An 18,998-nucleotide genomic window follows, 5' to 3' on the forward strand; every position below is an offset into this window, starting at 1 on the left:
TAATCTCCATATATATGTATTTACATATACTTTGTATATTGAAATATACAATGAACCAATACTATAAAAAATACTACAACACATGAGAAACACAAAACTACTTGATTATTAGGAAGCTTTGGAATATACTACATCATGATATCTTTTTTTTGGTATGCTTTTTAAAAATTTTTATTTAATATAAAGAGAATAGATTTCATACATGCCATGCTACTACAGTTCCAAGAAGACAACCACACTTCCCTCCTTCCTCCTTCCCTCTCCAAATTCTCCTCCCTTACTCCCTCTCTTCTTTATCAGTTCCTGCAAAAACATATTTTTTCTTTGACAGGCAGAGTGGACAGTGAGAGAGACAAAGACAAAGGTCTTCCTTTGCCATTGGTTCACCCTCCAATGGCCACCGCGGCCGGCGCACCACGCTGATCCAAAGGCAGGAGCCAGGTGCTTCTCCTGGTCTCCCATGGGGTGCAGGGCCCAAGCACTTGGGCCATCCTCCACTGCACTCCCAGGCCACAGCAGAGAGCTGGCCTGGAAGAGAGGCAACCAGGACAGAATCTGGCGCCCCGACCGGGACTAGAACCCGGTGTGCCGGCACCGCAGGTGGAGGATTAGCCTAGTGAGCTGCAGCGCCGGCCACAAAAACATAATTTTAATACACTATACTCATAGACTTAATTCACCACTAACCATAATATTCAACATATAAAAAGTAGGAAAACCACAGTTTCACAGAAGTATAAACAAATGCTAAAAATGATGGTTATATCACAAAATGTCCATTTCATTCCTAAATAGGTCTGATGGAAATACCATTATAAATATCCCAAAATATATTACTAATTGCCTAAAAATTTGAGTTAAAATAACAAAAATAATTCAGTTAACACAGTTATGATGACCACAATGTCAAAGCCAGAAAGAAAATACATGTTAAATGCACAATTAGAATTTTACTAAAAGGTGAAAGTAGTGTCATTCATGTTGAAAGAATGATGTGCTATGCTCTTATTATCTATTCATTGGTTCAGCGATCTCCAGATACATTTAGTTAATTCAAAAACAAACAGTTGCAAAATCCACAAATATTCAAAAAGAGAGCACAAATATTCTTTTTAAAATAATTTCTATAAATACTTACTAAATGTTTTAAAATCTCTGAAAACTACAGGAATTTATGAAACTGAAGAAATCACAAATCAATGGAAGATATCTTGTGTTCATGGATTGAAAAAATTATTTTATTAAAAATGCCCACCCAAAGTAAGCTATATATTTAATATGACATTTTACATAGACATAGAAAAAAGAGACATAAACTTGGTATGGAATTACCAATAGCCTTGAATACTGAAATCATTCATGAGAAAAAAATAAAGCTATAGACATCACCTTCATGATTTCAGAACTACAGTTGTCAAAATAGTGCAACTCCAGAATCAAAAGAAGAACAAAAAACACTGAAACAGAATAGGGCCCATAAATATATAGACACACATACAGTCAAATAATCTTTCTCAAGGTGCCAAGAATACACTATAGACAAGGGATAACCTCATCAATAAATAGTGTCGGGGAAATTGGATATTCACATGCCAAAGAATGGAATTGGACCCAGAACTTACACCATATATAGAATTTTGATAAAAATAGAAACCATAGAACTCCTAAAAGAAAATATTGGGAAAAATTTTGACAGTAGTCTTGGAAACTTTTTTTCTTTTTTTGATGATGACATCAAAAGCGCAGGCAACAAAGGCAAAAACAAACAAGTGGTACTACATTAAACTAAGCACCTTCTGCATAGCAAAGGAAATAATAAATAGAATAAAAAGGAAACCTATGGAATAGAAGAAAATATTTTACAAACCATGTACCTGATAACGAGCTAACATCAAAAATAAAAGACTCCTACAATTCAATAGATTGTATTTCCTTTGGGTAAATTCCCAGGAATAGCATGGCTGAGCCATATGATAACTCTACTTTGAGATTTCTGAAGAATCTCCATACTGTCTTCCAGTTTACTATCTTCCAGTTGTACTATCTTCTAGTTTACATTTCCCACCAAGAGAGCACAGGACACCCTCTTCTCCACATCCTCACCAGCATTTCTTATCTTTTGATTATTGTATGATAGCCATTCTAACAGGGGTGATGTGAAATGTTATTCTAGTTTTTATTTGCATTTCCCTGATGGCTAGTGATCCTGAGCATCTTTTCATGTGTCTATTGGCCATTTGTAATTCATCTTTTGAAGAATGCCTCTTCTATCTTAATTGAACTTTTTTTTAAAGAATGATTTCTTTTTTAATATTTATTTATTTATTTGAAAGACAGTTACAGAGAGAGGTAGATACAGCGAGGTGGGGGGGGGGGGTAGAGACAGAGACAGAAAGAGAGAGGTCTTCCACCCACTGGTTCACTCCTCAAATGGCTGCATCAACCAGAGCTGGGCCAATCTAAAGCCAGGAGCCAGGAGCTTCTTCCAAGTCTCCCACAGGGATACAGGGGCCTAAGGACTCGGGCCATCCTCCTCTGCTTTCCCAGGTACATTAGCAGGGAGCTGGACTGGAAGTGGAGCAGCCAAAACTTGAGCTAGTGCCCATATGGGATGCTGGCACTGCAGGTCAGTGCTTTAACCCACAGCACAACAGTGCCGGCCCCTGTTTTGTTTCTGTTGAGTTTCTTGAACTCCTTATATATTCTGGATGGTAATCCTTTATCAGATGCATACTTTGCAAATATTTTCTCCCATCCTGTCAGTTACCTCTTCACGTTGTTTAGTGATTGCTTTGCTTTGCAGAAGCTTATTCGCTTGATGTAATCCCGTTTCTATTCGCCTTGTATTGCCTGTGCTTCTGGGGTCACATACAACAAGTCTGTGCTTAGGACAATGCATTGAAGTGCTTTCATTATGGTTTCCTCTAGCAATTTGATTGTTTCCAGTCTTAGGTTTAGATTTTTGATCCATTATGAGTTGATTTCTGTATAGGGTGTAAGGTAGGGCTCTATTTTCATACTTCCGCATGCAGATCGAATTTTCCCAACACCATTTATTGAAGAGACTGCACACTCTACACTTTAATGGCTTTCCCAGGCACATTAGCAGGGAGCTGGAGCAGAAGCAGAGCAGCTGGGACTCGAACCAGCCCCCGTATGGGATGCAGGCACTGCAGTGGTTTAACCCACTACACCACAGCACCAGCTGCTAAAATGTTTATTGTTACAAAAGTATGTAAAATGAATTTCCCTAGGAAAATATGGAATTATGTACATTCTAACCATCCAAATTTGTGATGTAGTAACTCCATCTGGGGAATTTATACTCAAAATTAATAAGACTGGGACTGACATTGTGGCACAGCAGGTTTAGCTGCCCCCTGCAAGAATGCTGCCATCCCATATCACAGTGACAGTTTGAGTCCCAGCTGCTCCTTTTCCTATCCAACTCCCCTCTAATGCACCTGGGAAAGCAGTGGAAGATGGCCCAAGTGCCTAGGTCCCTGTCACTCACATGGGAGACCTGTATGATGTTCTTTTTTTTTTAACTTTTATTTAATGAATGTAAATTTCCAAAGTACAGCTTATAGATTACAATGGCTTCCCCCTCATAACGTCCCTTCCACCCGCAACCCTCCCCTTTCCCACTCCCTCTCCCCTTCCATTCACACTGTATGATGTTCTTGACTCCTGGCTTTGACCTGACCCAGCCCTGGTTGGGAGAGTGAAGCAGTAGAGTGAAGATTTCTTCCTTCCTTCCTTCCTTCCTTCCTTCCTTCCTTCCTTCCTTCCTTCCTTCCTTCCTCCCTCCCTCCCTCCCTTCCTTCCTTCCTTCCTTCCTTCCTTCCTTCCTTCCTTCCTTTCTTTTTCTGCCTGTCTCTTTTCCCTCTGTCACTCTGCCCTACAAATAAGTAAAATACATCTTTTATTAAAAAGTAATGGGACAATAATACCAAAATGTATATTTGGATCCATGGATTCTAATATTATTTATAATAAATAATTTTTTAAGATTTCACTGGTGTGCTCAAGAAAGAGAATTCAATTGATTGTGGCATAGTCATACAACAAAATATGGTTCAGTCAACAAAATTGATGTTATAAATATCTAACCTATTATCAAATAATTAACTATTGCTTGGGGACAAATGTAGATTTTCTAATTAAAGTTTTAAAAATGTGACTAAGCTGTCATTTAGGAAACCTGCACCCCAGATCCAGGTTCCTGTGTTCACACCCCCCTCGGGCTTCTCTTTCTTGCCACAGATGCTGGCCTGGGAGGCAGTGGTGATGGCTTGAGTGATTGAGTCTGCCACCAGTATGAGAGGCATGGATTGGGTTAGGTGGGCATTGGGAGTGAGTCGCCAGCTGCCATTTCCCTCTCTCTCTCTCTAGGTAAAAGTAAGTCATAAATAAAAATTCAAAATCGATTTTCCCCGCAGTTTCAATGATCCATCGATCTTAGGAGAGTGAATGTCAGGGGATGTTGTTAATGTTGCTAGGCTTCACCCATATCCACAACCCTGGATAACACCCTGCTGAATAATCTGCTCAGACTTCTGGGATACAAGACCCATAATCAACCAATTAAAATATAATCACTAAAGTTGATCTTGCATGTGGATTCATTAGTTCCCTGCTATCTTTATATAAAAGTTCATTAAGTATTTATCTCAAAAATATTTCCAAAATTATGTGGAGCTAAACACATTTAAAGCTCTGTGTTTCCTTTCATCCTGGGAGAAATGAATGGAAATGGCTCTCTGGGAAACATCAGATAATGAAAGATAATTCTAAAAAAGTTTTTCTTTTATAAAAGGCAAGCATTTGTCTAAAGGCTTGGTGATAAGATGGCAGGGATAGGTTAGGATTCCAGATTTGGGACAGTGTTGGGGGAAACGTGGTGAAATGATTCCATTAGGTGTTTTGAGATGAGCAGGAAGGGCTCTGTGATGGAATCTGTAGCAGCTTTGAGGAAGAGAGAAGAAAACACTTCTCCATGAGGCATTGAGATTTCTGGAGTAAGAGAATTCAGCACACCAACTTTTAGCTCTAGCCATCAAGACTTTGCTAGCAGGTAAGGATTCTCAATGTATTTTGATGTGATGCTTCAGCCTGTGGTCAGTCTCTCCATTCTACAACATCGTTTACTGTCCTCGGGAGGATTTCATTTTTGTTTCTCAATCTGTTACATACTTTTCCTTACATTATTTTATTTTAGAAGTGGTAATTAGTAAATACATAATCTTATCCATTTCTACGAGGTACCGTTCAACAGACAACACCTACACATAGCGTAAGTCAACCAAACCATGCAAGTAGGCATTCCATCTTCTTCCCTTTGTGTTTGGAGCATACCAGCTCGTCCCGTCTATGCTGGTATACACAGCACACTTTTATATATGCTGGTATACACAGCACACATCTATCTTTTATATAAAGATAGCAGGTGAACGATGGTCACCTCACCATGCTGTGGGTCACTGGGACTTGTTACTTCTACTTTCTGGCATTCACTGTCCACCCTCCCTCCAGCCTCTCCTGCCTTCCCCCTTTCCAACCTCCAGTAATGATAATTTTAAGAAACTGGAGATCATTATGTTAAGTGAAATAAGCCCAATAAAAATAGGAAATACCATGCGTTCTGTCTCATATGTGGAAATTTAAAAAATCAAAATAATTTAAATATTTTAAATTTTGTAAAAGTCAATCTGAATTTAGAATAGTGAAAATGATGGAGTGATAGATAATGTGAAAATATTTTACATGGAAACTTTGGCCATTAAGCGAGATATTTGCTTAATATTGGAATATTTATACTTTATAAAACTGGTTCATATAGTTAGTAGATGTGCAAGATACTTCTAAATAATATATATAAAATCTTTGTGAGTTTCATAACTGATTCAATACTTGTGTACTTCATTAAAATATTTTTTTTTTTTTTTGACAGGTAGAGTGGACAGTGAGAGAGAGAGACAGAGAGAAAGGTCTTCCTTTGCCGCTGGTTCACCCTCCAATGGCCGCCGCTGCAGCCGGCGCACCGCGCTGATCCTGGCAGGAGCCAGGAGCCAGGTGCTTTTCCTGGTCTCCCATGGGGTGCAGGGCCCAAGCACCTGGGCCATCCTCCACTGCACTCCCTGGCCATAGCAGAGAGCTGGCCTGGAAGAGGGGCAACCGGGACAGAATCCGGCGCCCCAACCGGGACTAGAACCCGGTGTGCCGGCGCCGCAAGGTGGAGGATTAGCCTATTGAGCCACGGCGCCGGCTTCATTAAAATATTTTCTGACCATGCCATTTGATGCCTAGCTGAATTTTTAAACAGCTCTTAGGGGAGCTTAAATCAGTGAAACAACATTACATTAATTAAATTTTGATTTTTTTTTAACTTTTATTAAGACACTCTGGCAAAAAAAAAAAAAAAGAAAACCTAAATTTGATTTTAAAAACTTTCTTTAAAAATCATGAAATACGGTAAGGGTTTGAAAGATTCCAATGATATCTGGAAATAAAATGTGTTGTGTATTGACAAAAAAATGAGTGATGTTTATGTAAACTATTATTTAACTGTTCAAACAAAATATTATACTGGGGAAAGAAATAAACCAGCAGAGGTTGTAGTGGTTCCTTCCCAAAAGGACAGATCACTATTTCCATAATCTAGGACACATTCCTGAAGTGTCCCCTATATTTTAACTAAGTAATGAAGCATTAGAAGACTTCATACTGAATACATTACTGCAAAATAAATACAAGATATGGAGGAACAGTATAAATATGTAACACTGATATTAAACAAAGGGGATATACCTTTAAAAAGATCTAATAGAAATTATGGGAATATAATAGAGAATGGTAAAATATCCAAAAAAGACCCAGGGTGTTACACAGCATATATCATAACAAAGCATCATCTAATACCCTGCAGATACTTAACAATTTTTGCATCAATTAAAAATTTGAAAATACAATAGAACTTGGAAGAATGTGTGCAGATATATATACTTATTTCCAGACTCACTGTTTTCTATGTTATTTTTTCAGTAAGGTTTGCCAACTATTAACCATCCAAAATGAGAAACAGAACATCAGGGACGGATTTCATCCTCCTGGGTCTGACGGATAACCCTGAATTGCAGATCGTGGTTTTCTCCTTTTTCTTTCTCACGTATGTACTGAGTGTTACTGGAAATCTGACCATCATCTCCCTCACCCTGCTGGATTCCCACTTGAAGACCCCAATGTATTTCTTCCTCAGAAACTTCTCCTTCTTGGAGATTTCCTTTACTTCTGTTTGTAATCCTAGATTTTTGATCAGCATCATCACTGGAGACAAGTCGATATCCTACGATGCTTGTGTAGCTCAGCTATTTTTCTTTATCTTCCTTGGGTCCACAGAGTTTTTTCTCCTGGCCTCCATGTCCTACGATCGGTATGTGGCTATCTGCAAGCCTCTACATTATACAACCATCATGAGCAGCAAGATCTGTTACCAGCTTTTAATCAGCTCCTGGCTGGCAGGCTTCCTGGTCATTTTTCCACCACTGGCCATAGGGTTAGAGCTGGATTTCTGTGCTTCCCATGTCATCGACCATTTCACCTGCGACTCTGCTCCTTTGTTGCAAATCTCTTGCACAGACACAAGTACTCTAGAACTCATGAGCTTTGTTTTAGCTTTGTTTACTCTTATGACTACATTGACACTAATAATCCTCTCCTACACTTACATCCTCAGAACAATTTTCAGACTCCCCTCCGTTCAACAAAGAAAAAAAGCCTTCTCCACCTGCTCCTCACATATGATTGTTGTCTCTATCTCTTACGGAAGCTGCATCTTCATGTACGTGAAAACGTCAGCCAAGGAAGGAGTCGCACTAACTAAAGGGGTAGCTATTCTCAATACCTCTGTTGCACCAATGCTGAATCCATTTATTTACACTCTAAGGAACCAGCAGGTGAAACATGCATTTAAGGGTGCGATGAGAAAGATGCTTTCCTCAAAAACATCGATCTAAATGTGATTTATTACAGCAACACATACAACAATAAATATGTTTTTGTCTTAGTTCTTCTGTCTTCTTACTTTTATCTTGTCTCAGAAACATAACTGTGCTAATTTGTATTTATTGTTTTTATATTATAATTCCTTTGATGAATTTGTGCATAAAATGAGTAAGGAATTATCTGATGTATTTTTATACTGTGCAATTCAAAGATAGAACTAAAGTCACTTAGTATAGCATATACTACAAGTACTATGCATGTCGATATTAATCATTGCACATATTTTAACAGAATAATATATTGAGCTTCCTGTTAATTCATGTATGTATTTATATAAATGTACCTACAAGTGCACGAACATGTGTGTATTTGCATAAATGTTTTAATGTCTGTGTGAGCATATGATTACCCTGTTTCTAATAATTTTTGAATGATACATGGAAGAAACTATCCCATATGGGATACAAGAATAGCTGATTTACAAACAAACAGTAAATTAAGAGTTAAGCAGTATGAAAAAAGTGCATGCTCATTTTTGTATAATTAAATTTAACCCACAACTTAACTATATCTTCTGCAAAATTTAAAATTGAAATACATTTGTGACCATGATAGCAAATACGTAATGAATACAATAATTTTGCTGGTTAATTTTTACCTTCAGTGCCATTTGTTATGTGAACAATTAAATAAGAAAAATTAATGTAACTATGACTTTAAGTATAATGTCATGACTTAGAACTTTTTAAAATACAAGTAATTCTTGGAAGAAAGGCAATAGCATGTAATCATGTTTCCATAAATCTTTCAACAGAGTGAGCAACATTTTTTTGAGAATGACATTTTTTGGGGAACTTACCTTACCTAAGGTTGTGATTTAAGGATATTTATCCACACTGTATACCACTAATAGTATTGTATTGTCTCTTTCATCAATTGTCTCAATTTTAATATTTGCACATTATATTATGTGGGATAATATTGGTTGCTAAATAAAGAAAAAAGATAAAGAATTAAGATTGAGGAGACTGAAAATATAAGGAAGACTTGAAAGGTCTAAAAACCCCCCATCTCAAGAGCTGGAAAGAACGATTCATGTAGGATGACTATTAATTTCTCTTGAAGCCTTCTGGTGCTTTCTGTTTTAGTATATCTTTAATTGTTTATACTTTGTTTCCTTATCCCCAAAACCAGTCTTCTGTCATATAATAAGTAGACTAGACTGTGGGGCTCTAATTGACTCTTTCTTGTTTGTTTATGTTGACAATTTATTGATATATCATTTATATATACAAGAACTACCTATTTACTGCATACGATTGGATGAGTTTTGGCATACATACAAGCCCATAAAACTGTGAGCACAATCAAGGTAATAAACACACTCATATCCTCCAAAGTGGTTTCCTGTCTACCCCTTTTTGTTTGTTTCTGTTTTTTTTATTTAGCAGGAACCCTTAACATTAGCTGTAACTTCTTATCAAATTTTTGTGTTTTTTTAATTTCTTTATTTATATAAAGTGAACAAATTTAGTGCAATTCCTATATACAGATTTAGGAAAGGCAATACTTCCCATCCTCCTTCCTCCTTCCTTTCTTATTCGTAAAATATTTACAATCACGCACTTCCCCTCTCCCGTTCCCTCTCCTCTCCCTCTTCTCTCTTTCCTTTCCTCTCTCTTACTTTTCCTCTCCCTCTCTCTGTCACTCTTTCAAATAAATAAGTCTTTTAAAAATTTACACAGAAACTGTGATTTTTAATTTCCCTTCATTATTGACCCAAAACAACACATCATCCAACCAGCCCTCCAAACTCTTTAATTTTATGGTTTTTTTTTTTTTTTTTTTTTTTGACAGGTAGAATTAGACAGTGAGAGAGCAAGAGAGACAGAAAGGTCTTCCTTCCATTGGTTCACTCCCCAAATGGCTGCTACGGCCAGCACTGGGCCGATCCAAAGCCAGGAGCCAGGTTCTTCTTCCTGGTCTCCCATGTGGGTGCAGGGGCCCAAGCACTTGGGCCATCCTCCACTGCCCTCCCAGGCCACAGCAGAGAGCTGGACTGGAAGAGGAGCAACCAGGACTAGAACCCAGCGCTTATATGGGATGCCGGCACCGCAGGCGGAGGATCAGCCAGGTGAGCCATGGCGCCGGCCCCTTTATTATGTATTTTTAAAACACTATCCACAGTCACTTTGAGACATTCTTATTAAATACACTTACTTTAAAATCTTACATGCATATTTTCTAAGCAGGAATTCATTAATACGATGATTCATAATTGTGTAAACTATTTCTCAATGTCATCCATCTAACAATGATGCTATAAGGCATTGTTTGTGGACAGAATAAATAATGTGTAATCTATGTATGTTTTTTGATTTTTCAAATGTAGATACATTTTCCTGTGATTAACAAAATCAGAATTGATTTTACAGGGACACCATATACATAGTAATTTTTCAGAGTGTGAGTTTTCATAAAATAGATATTTTACAAAATAATTATATAATGTGAGATTCTGTGTGGCAAAATATTTTGATGATTGAAAAACAGGCTCAATGCAGTTGGGAATTAAATCGTATTTGCACTTTTTTAATTCATCAGGATGAGCATTGGCCTCTGCTTGAGGCTGGTGTTCCATCTTACTGTCTCAAAGGAAGGTGGCTCTGCTCCTCCCTGTTCTAGTTGCTCCATCAAAGTTAATTACACAGGGTCGTTAGTGATGATTAAATCAGGTCACGAAGGATCCTCTATTCCGTTCATGCCAGTAATCCCAGTGCACCTCCAGGAGGCAGGACAGAAAGCATAAATGTTTTCATTTTTAGAGTAGAAAGGCTAACTCCTTGCTTAAAAACATCAGAGCATCTGCTCTTTCCAAGCCAGAGGAAATTCTCCTGTTCTCTTCTTTACGTTAGATTTTCCTACCACCATGGTGGGGACCGAAGAAAACGTATCTAGAGCCTGAAATAACGAACAGTGTGTAAAGAGGGTCTTTACCTGATGTGAAAGTGGGGACTAGAACTGCAGACCTGCAGAAGATGCCTGTAGCGTAAATGCAGGATGAAGGGCTTGTAGACCAGCAGTACTGAGTCACGTCTTCCTGCCCACAGCACAGTCAAACCCTCTAAGGTACTGCCGGCTGAAAACATAAAGAATTATCAAAATTGTAAGTACCATAGGAAAGATATGAGGTTTATTTTCTCTTTCGAGAGATGAGGGAAAGAAATATTTGTTGGTATATTATAATTTCATTAGTCAAGTTTGTTTCAACTTTTTACTGTAGGAAATTGTAGTGAGCGAATTTTGGAATTCTTCAACAGCCCTTTGACAATACTGATGTGATAGCCAGGGCATTGTTATGCATCCATAGTAAATAAGTAAATAAATAAGTTTACAGAAAGTAAGTTTCAGTCATTTATGAAGCATAATTTCATATGTGGCAGTTAACATAGAATACAAAAAAGTGTAAGAAGGAAACTTGCTGAACATTGTGGTTAACGATGCATTAAGCATATAACTATAAAGTAAACTGAAATTACATAATTGCAAAAATTAAGGGAAAAAAGAAAGGAAGGTAGGGTTATCTTCTTGAAATATCTATGAAATACATGATTTTTTTCTCTTTATATTAATAAAAAATCTTTAAAATTTTAAAAGCCCCAGAAATATAACTTACAATTCCTTATAATATACACCAAAAACAAATAGTACATTGTTATAATTTCGACATTTGTAAATAATAAACATTCTTTCATGTTGAAAAATTAAGCATAAATTATCCAATCCTTCCTAAATTCTACTTCAATGAAAGTGTTCCCTTAATCTATAATTGAGACAAATTCCTCTGTTGAGAGGATTTTTTGTTTCCGTCAGAGAAGAACTGCATGGGATTATACAGCTTCAAAAGCTGATGTCACAGAGGCAGTTTCTGCCTGATGTGTGTTCAGAGTGAAAGCATGAAAAAGAAAATGACAGGAATGACGTCAATTCTTAGTTCCTTCATAGTCTTCTCTACCAAACTGCACTTTTGTGGCCCTACAGTGGTCAGCAGAGAATGAATTATTAGACAAAACACAATCAAAAACAAGGCCTAGGAAATTATTTGCACAATATTGTAATTGTATAAAAGAGAAGTCATTTATAAATCTGTCTTAACTAAAAAATTCAAAAATGGAATTTGCAGAAAAGAAAGAATGGAGGCTACATGGAAACACTCATGGAATTTGAAAACAAAAAATTCTGTTTTCCTTTCTTGAATAAGCTATTGACTAGCAGGAAAGACAGTAAAAACCAGTCTTTGTAGAGAAGGTCATCAAAGGAAGCAGTTTCAGTGTTGAGGATTTCTGGGAAACCCTTCAGGAATTTCATTAAGAAATGCACATGACAGGATGTTGGCATATTCATGTGGGGGCAACCAGCAAGCTTTGAGAGCGTCTTCATTCTAGCTGCGCCAGGTCTGCTCTATTTCCCTAAACAGAATTTTTCATTCGTTTCCTGCATACATTTATTTTCCTATGACTGTCCCTTTAAAGCAAGGTGGGCCTTGCCATGTGTGCTTCATGTTATTTCACAGGATATAAGATCTTAAAAAGAAGAAATTCTTTTGTCCAGACCCAGTGGACTCATGTTAATCTCGGGAAATTTTAAAAAGCAAACTGAAGGGGAAAATCATTCATGATTTCACTTTATTCAGTGTTGGAGAAGCAGCAAAAACTTGTATTTTCAAATAAAACACGTGCTCATTTCTATCATTGTTAATAATTTTTTCTAACTTTTATTTAATGAATATAAATTTCCAAAGTACAGCTTATGGATTACAGTGGCTTCTCCCCCATAACGTCCCTCCCACTCACAACCCTCCCCTTTCCCACTCCCTCTCCCCTTCCATTCACATCAAGATTCATTTTCGATTCTCTTTATATACAGAAGATCAGTTTAGGATACATTAAGTAAAGATTTCAACAGTTTGCACCCACACAGAAACATAAAGTGAAAAATACTGTTTGAGTACTAGTTATAGCATTAAATCTCAATGTACAACACACTAAGGACAGAGATCCTACATGAGGAGTAAGTGCACAGTGACTCCTGTTGTTGACTTAACAAATTGACACTCTTGTTTATGGCATCAGTAATCACCCTAGGCTCTTTTTTTAAGATTTATTTATTTATTTGAAAGTCAAAGTTACACAGAGAGAGAAGGAAAGGCAGAGAGAGGGAGAGAGGTCTTCCATCCACTGGTTCACTCCCTAATTGGCCGCAATGGCTGGAGCTGCGCCGATCTGAAGCCAGGAGCCAGGAGCTTCTTTCAGGTCTCCCACATGGGTGCAGGGACCCAAGCACTTGGGCCATCTTCTACTGCTTTCCCAGGCCATGGCAGAGAGCTGGATTGGAAGTAGAGCAGCCGGGACTTGAACCGGCACCCATATGGGATGCTGGCACTGCAGGCGGTGGCTTTACCCACTATACCACAGCGCCGGCCCCCATTGTTAATAATTAATGCTGGCTGAGGATCAGGCATAGTTGTTGCCCCATGAAGAGGAGTAGTCTTTTCCTTTTGCTGAAGCATGTGCATAATGATCACAGATACGACGCCCACAAAAGAAGACTCATAGTGTAGCTGAAATAATCCAGCAAGTTTTTTTTAATCATCCTACATTTGAGTCTGAATTTACAATGCACATATAAAAATTATGTGAGCACTTATCACATAAGGGACAGCACCAATGGGGAAGATAGATGATGATGTCAAAGAAAAGCAACAAAATTCCTTAATGGCCTAAGTGATTCTCAAGCATTAATATGCATACAAAATTCTTGATCATTATACTACAATTGTTCTAATTTCTCCAAGAGCACCTGACTTCACTTCTCCACTGTGTGAAAATTTATTAGATCTATGTGATTCCTAGGAGTGTATATTTACTACATATAGCTTTGAGTTTCAGAAGTCAAATTCAAGTATTTCCAAAAGAAGGTAATGCATTACAAAATACAGCAGTGGAGTTATCATTGTAAATCGAATGAGTTGTTTGGTAGAGAACCCAGTCTGGTGCCTAGCAAATGGCAGCCACAGAATGGGATGGTTTCGTTTGCTATAATTGCTTCGTATTTTCCAATAGTCAGGTGGAAGTGAACCTTGTGCTTTAATAAGAAGGAGAAGAGATGGAAGGGTCCAGAGCTTCTTCATCAATTGAGAAGAGTGGATTCAAAAGAATGTCAGATGGAGCCCTCTGCATTAAGAGCACGTAATAGTGATCAGCGAAAGGAGGTTGGCAGGTTAGCAAGGTGGGTGTGGAGGCAAATGCAGCATTTTCCACAACTTTCCATGTCCTGCACTAGTGGAAAGTCTTCCAGGAGGCAAAATATAGACAAATTAGGAGGGGAGAGGATTCTTGTCTTCTAGAAAAGGAGAAGATATATTCACCTTTACTCAATATATATAAAGACTGTAAAGAGAAATTTTTAAGTATATTATGCTTCTGAGGAGGATAACAAATAGGAAGCTGGTTAAATTTAAAGTTTAGATAAAAGGTCAAGTGAGAAGATGTCCAAGTAGAAAAGCAAAAAACAGTAAGTCAAATAATTAATCATTTTCCCTTAAAACTGCTAGGAAAAGGATTCTGGGTTGTCCTTTCCAAATGATACAGTTGGACTAATGTCTGCAGATGAAATGCAGCAATAGTCTGGCCACAGGACAAACAGAACAGATTCGGGACCCACTCTGTTGCCACAGTCTGTTGCTATCTGTGGAAGTTTCAATGTGTTTAGATAGTGCATAGTCTTCTGTAATTTCACAGATGTAGTGATTCCAACTTAATACGTCTGGACATAAGCTTACACCCATGAGATCATCACCATAATCAAGGTAATAAATATATTCATCAATTCTCAAAATTTCTCCATACCTCTTTTTCAGTTTTATTACCTTCTGGGGTGTGCGTGTGTGTGTGTGTGTGTGTGTGTGTTTTGTTTTGAGTTGAGTTGAGTGTACAATCTGTAAAGTTTACAGATTGCTGGAACTTCCTCACCTTCCATAACTGAAGGTTTATAACAATTAAACAACTTCCCATTTTCCCAGGCCCTGGCAAACACCATTCTCTCTGATTTGATTTTATCAGTTTTTGGATCCTTATAACAGTAGAATCGTGCAGGATTTGTCTTGCTGTAACTTCTCACTAAATTTAGCATGATATATTTCAGGTTCATCCATATTATTATATGGTTTGTAATTCCTTCTTTTTAAAGCTAAATAATATTCTGCTGTATGAAAATATCACATTTTCTGTATCTATTCATCTATTAATAAACACTATACCGTGGCGATTTTGAATTATGTGGCAATGTACATGAGAGTGCAGGTATTTCTTTGAGATATTTATTTCTATTCTTTTTTATTTATTCCAAGAAATGAAATTGCTGGATCACAGAGTAGTTCTATTTTTAATTTTTTAAAATAATTTTAGACTATTTTCTATAGTGGAGGCCCTATTACACATTTCCATCAATAGTATGCAAGGGTTACAAAAACTCCACACCATTGCCAAAATGTATCTTTTAATGCTGTTGTTAATAGACACCCTAGAAATCATGAATTTATATCTCATTGTGGTTTTCACTTGCATTTCCGCAATGCCTAGTGCTGTTGAGCACTTTTCCATAGGCCTATTGACCATTTGCATGTCATCTTTGAAAAAAGTCTCTTTACATCCCTTTTCCACATTAATATTGACCTTCTTTGTTTTACTATTAAATTAGAATACTGACTTTCTTTAATACTGAGTTTATAGGATTTCCTATCCCTTACCAGACATATGGTCTGCAAATATTTTCTCTTGAGTTGTGTTCCAAATCTCCCTGAAGCTATGCAAATTGTCATTAATTGTTAATGTGCTCATTCTAAATGATAGGAAGATTAGAGCCCTTTTTTTTAACAATAGTTATTTAAAATCTGAAGAGTACGGATTATTTTCTTAATGTATCTTATTCCAAACTCCTGATATTCACAATATAAGAAAGACTCCTAACTATGACCACAGCTCCTGGGGATATGACAGAATCATTACAGAAGTTTTATTTGTTTTTTTAAACTAAACCTTTCCTACCTGTTCATCTTTAAGTCAACCTGTACCTGGTTTCCTTTCACTGCAAAAGGGAGAAATCCACTGCTAGTGTAAGATTGTATTCTTTACCTCAAAACTGCTAGGTCTGGAGAATTTAGAATGCTGTGACATTTTAGACGTGAAATTACGCCGCCTGTGGCACCGGCACACCGGGTTCTATTCCCGGTCAGGGCTCCGGATTCTGTCCCAGTTGCTCTTCTTCCAGGCCAGCTCTGTGCTGTGGCCTGGGAGTGCAGTGGAGGATGACCCAGGTCCTTGGGCCCTGCACCCCCTGGCTTTGGATCAGTGCAGTGTGCCGGCTGCAGCGCGCCAGCCGTAGTGGCCACTGGAGGGTGAACCAATGGAAAAGGAAGACCTTTCTCTCTGTTTCTCTCTCTCACTGTCCACTCTGCCTGTCAAAAAAAAAAAAAAAAAAAAAAAAAAAAAAAAAAAAAAGGACAGGAAAGCAGAAAGTAAAACAACTGAGGTCCCTACAGACAGTTTCGTAGGGAGCAGGTTCTAAAACACTGGAGAAAATACTGAGCACTGAACAAGGAGAGGAGAGGTGAGACAGCACCAGAAACAACCATCCAACCATCGTTAGTAGATAGGGAACTAATTATGAAGGGTGAGGTAAGGCGTAATACAGAAGCCAGTACAAACTCTGGAAAAGTTACTGGGAAAGGAGGATTCACAGAGTCCAGAACTGTGAATATTAAGAGTATAGTTAAAATGACCAGGTGGTTTGAATCATGAAAATTAGAACATTGAGCCAACTGCCAATAAGCATAAAGAAACAGATTAGTCTTGATTCATTTAAACCACTCTGATGTGTTTCTCACCAAATTTCCTAAGCACATATAAGGGTAGGAGTATATAAAATATTGGTGCTACTTTAAGAAAGTTTGCCAAAACATACAGGAGAAATGTAAGTACCACGTAGAATACAATCCAATGTGTTGTATTCCAAGACAGAATAAACGATGGACACTTGGGAAGGACACAGCAGCGTAATTTCACGTTCTCTCAGTGAATAGATGAAGTTTCCCATGAAGAACTAACACCTAAAGAGAACCCTGAGGGGCTCACAGACATTTGTCACTCAAAAGAGTGGCCTGTGCAGAGGAGAGAACATGTGGTAAATAAGAATTCCAAGTCGTCAGCGTGAGTGGAACTTAAACCATGAGAGAAAATGGTAAGGAGAAAGGAAGTGATGAGACGGGAAAATCAAGGAGGGAATAGTCCATAAGGAGCCTTGCGGGGCCATAAAAGAGGTTCAGCTTTATCAAGAAACCGTGAATACTAGAAGAAAAGAAAGCTCAAGAAAGGAGATGACGTCAGAGCATGAGGGAAAGGAGGTGTCTGCCTCTGTATTCACACATGTGGTGCCTGCAGATACAGGGGCCGCTCTGGGGGTCCTGGGGTATCCATGGATGTTGGCAACTGTAGAAAGTCCTGGAAATCCTGGGAACAACTCCATGGAACAGTCTGTATACTCAGCACGGTTGTTGTGGGGAATAGACCTCGTCTCCAGAGCACATTGTGTGAGTGATAAATCAGTTACACTGGGTGAAATCACCATTGGAGAGTATAGTGTAAGAATAACAGATAGAAAACAAGAAGTGAGAGTTCTGAAAATAGTCTATTGAGCAATACCAATACATCACATGGGAATAGAAACGGAGGCTAGAAACAGAGAAAGTAGAAAAAGAGCTTGAAAACTAGGAGGCAAATCAGAATGATATCACAGAACTCATCGTAAAAATGATTTAACTTTATTTTTTAAATGCTGTGGCAATGCCAGGCCAGACAAAAATAAAAACATGTCAATGATTTCAACAATAACAAAGTTTTTATAGGTATTAGGAAAGCTGAAGGAGGCTGGAAGTGAAAGTCTTAAAATTGATTTTTAACTTTTTAAGATTAAAATGTTATTAATTTTCAAAATTAATTTTAATTATTAATTTTAATGTAATTATTTCAATTTTTGATTTATTTAATTTTAATTTTAACTTTGGAGTTTTAAAGTTTATTAATTTCATTTGAATTTAATTAAATTTTTAATTTAAAGCCTAAATTAACTGTCAGTTAAGCTGAGATGGTAACATTATTTTTTTTCAAAAGAATGAAAACATCATGAAAATCAGCACAGCCTAGAAGATTCTATGTAGTGAAGCTAAATGTAGATTAGCTTCTGAGTTGTTGAGAGAAAATGGTCCATAATCAATTAACTGAATGTTATCTGAAAGCATATGATGACATCTCTGTTGTAAATGTCGTGACCATAATCTTTTCTAACACTATAAATAAAACAGTTGCATATCAAGTCATCTATAGGTATCACAGTATTACTAAGAAGGAACACAATCAGAAAAAAGGGACAAGAGAAAGAATCAGTATCTAAGATTGTATTCTGTTGTCATTTTTCCTTGTTTTCCAGGAGAAATCCATCTTGCCCTTAAAACCATCCTTGGAAAGTGACAATATATTTAATTGCCTGTATATATCATCTAGCAGTTTGACTTGAACCAAGAGCTTTTAAGTACATGTGAAATGACATCCTCCTTATGCAAGCCACTTGGAAATCTGACCCAGGTAATGGATTACAACCAACAACATTTGGAAATCATGAGGGACAAAAAATGACCAAAGAAACAATTGGATAGTTTCACACAACACAAATCCATAGGGCAGCTCCACTGCTCATAGCTGTGAGATTCAGGAAGGCTTTTGAAGTACTGGCAATGCTGATTATACAGGGAAAGGAGAAAATAAGCATAGACTGGCTTGTCTGGCTTCCGTATGCACAGTCCTGCTGTAGACTTTGACAATCTGTCTTCTTGCCAAAGCTTGATTTTCCCATGAAGATCAGGAAGATATCAAAGACCAGTA

At 37.5% G+C, this 18,998-nt stretch overlaps 1 protein-coding gene across 1 annotated transcript; it reads left to right on the forward strand.

Moving 5' to 3' along the window:
* The first annotated feature begins 7,073 nt into the window (after nucleotides 1-7,073).
* On the forward strand, nucleotides 7,074-8,015 carry LOC100357823 (olfactory receptor 6C76). The gene has a single exon (XM_008256707.3). The coding sequence runs from the start codon at nucleotides 7,074-7,076 to the stop codon at nucleotides 8,013-8,015; it is 942 nt and encodes a 313-aa protein (XP_008254929.1).
* The last annotated feature ends 10,983 nt before the right edge of the window (nucleotides 8,016-18,998 follow it).

The sequence above is a fragment of the Oryctolagus cuniculus genome, chromosome 11, assembly GCF_964237555.1.
Source record: "Oryctolagus cuniculus chromosome 11, mOryCun1.1, whole genome shotgun sequence".
NCBI lineage: Eukaryota > Metazoa > Chordata > Mammalia > Lagomorpha > Leporidae > Oryctolagus > Oryctolagus cuniculus.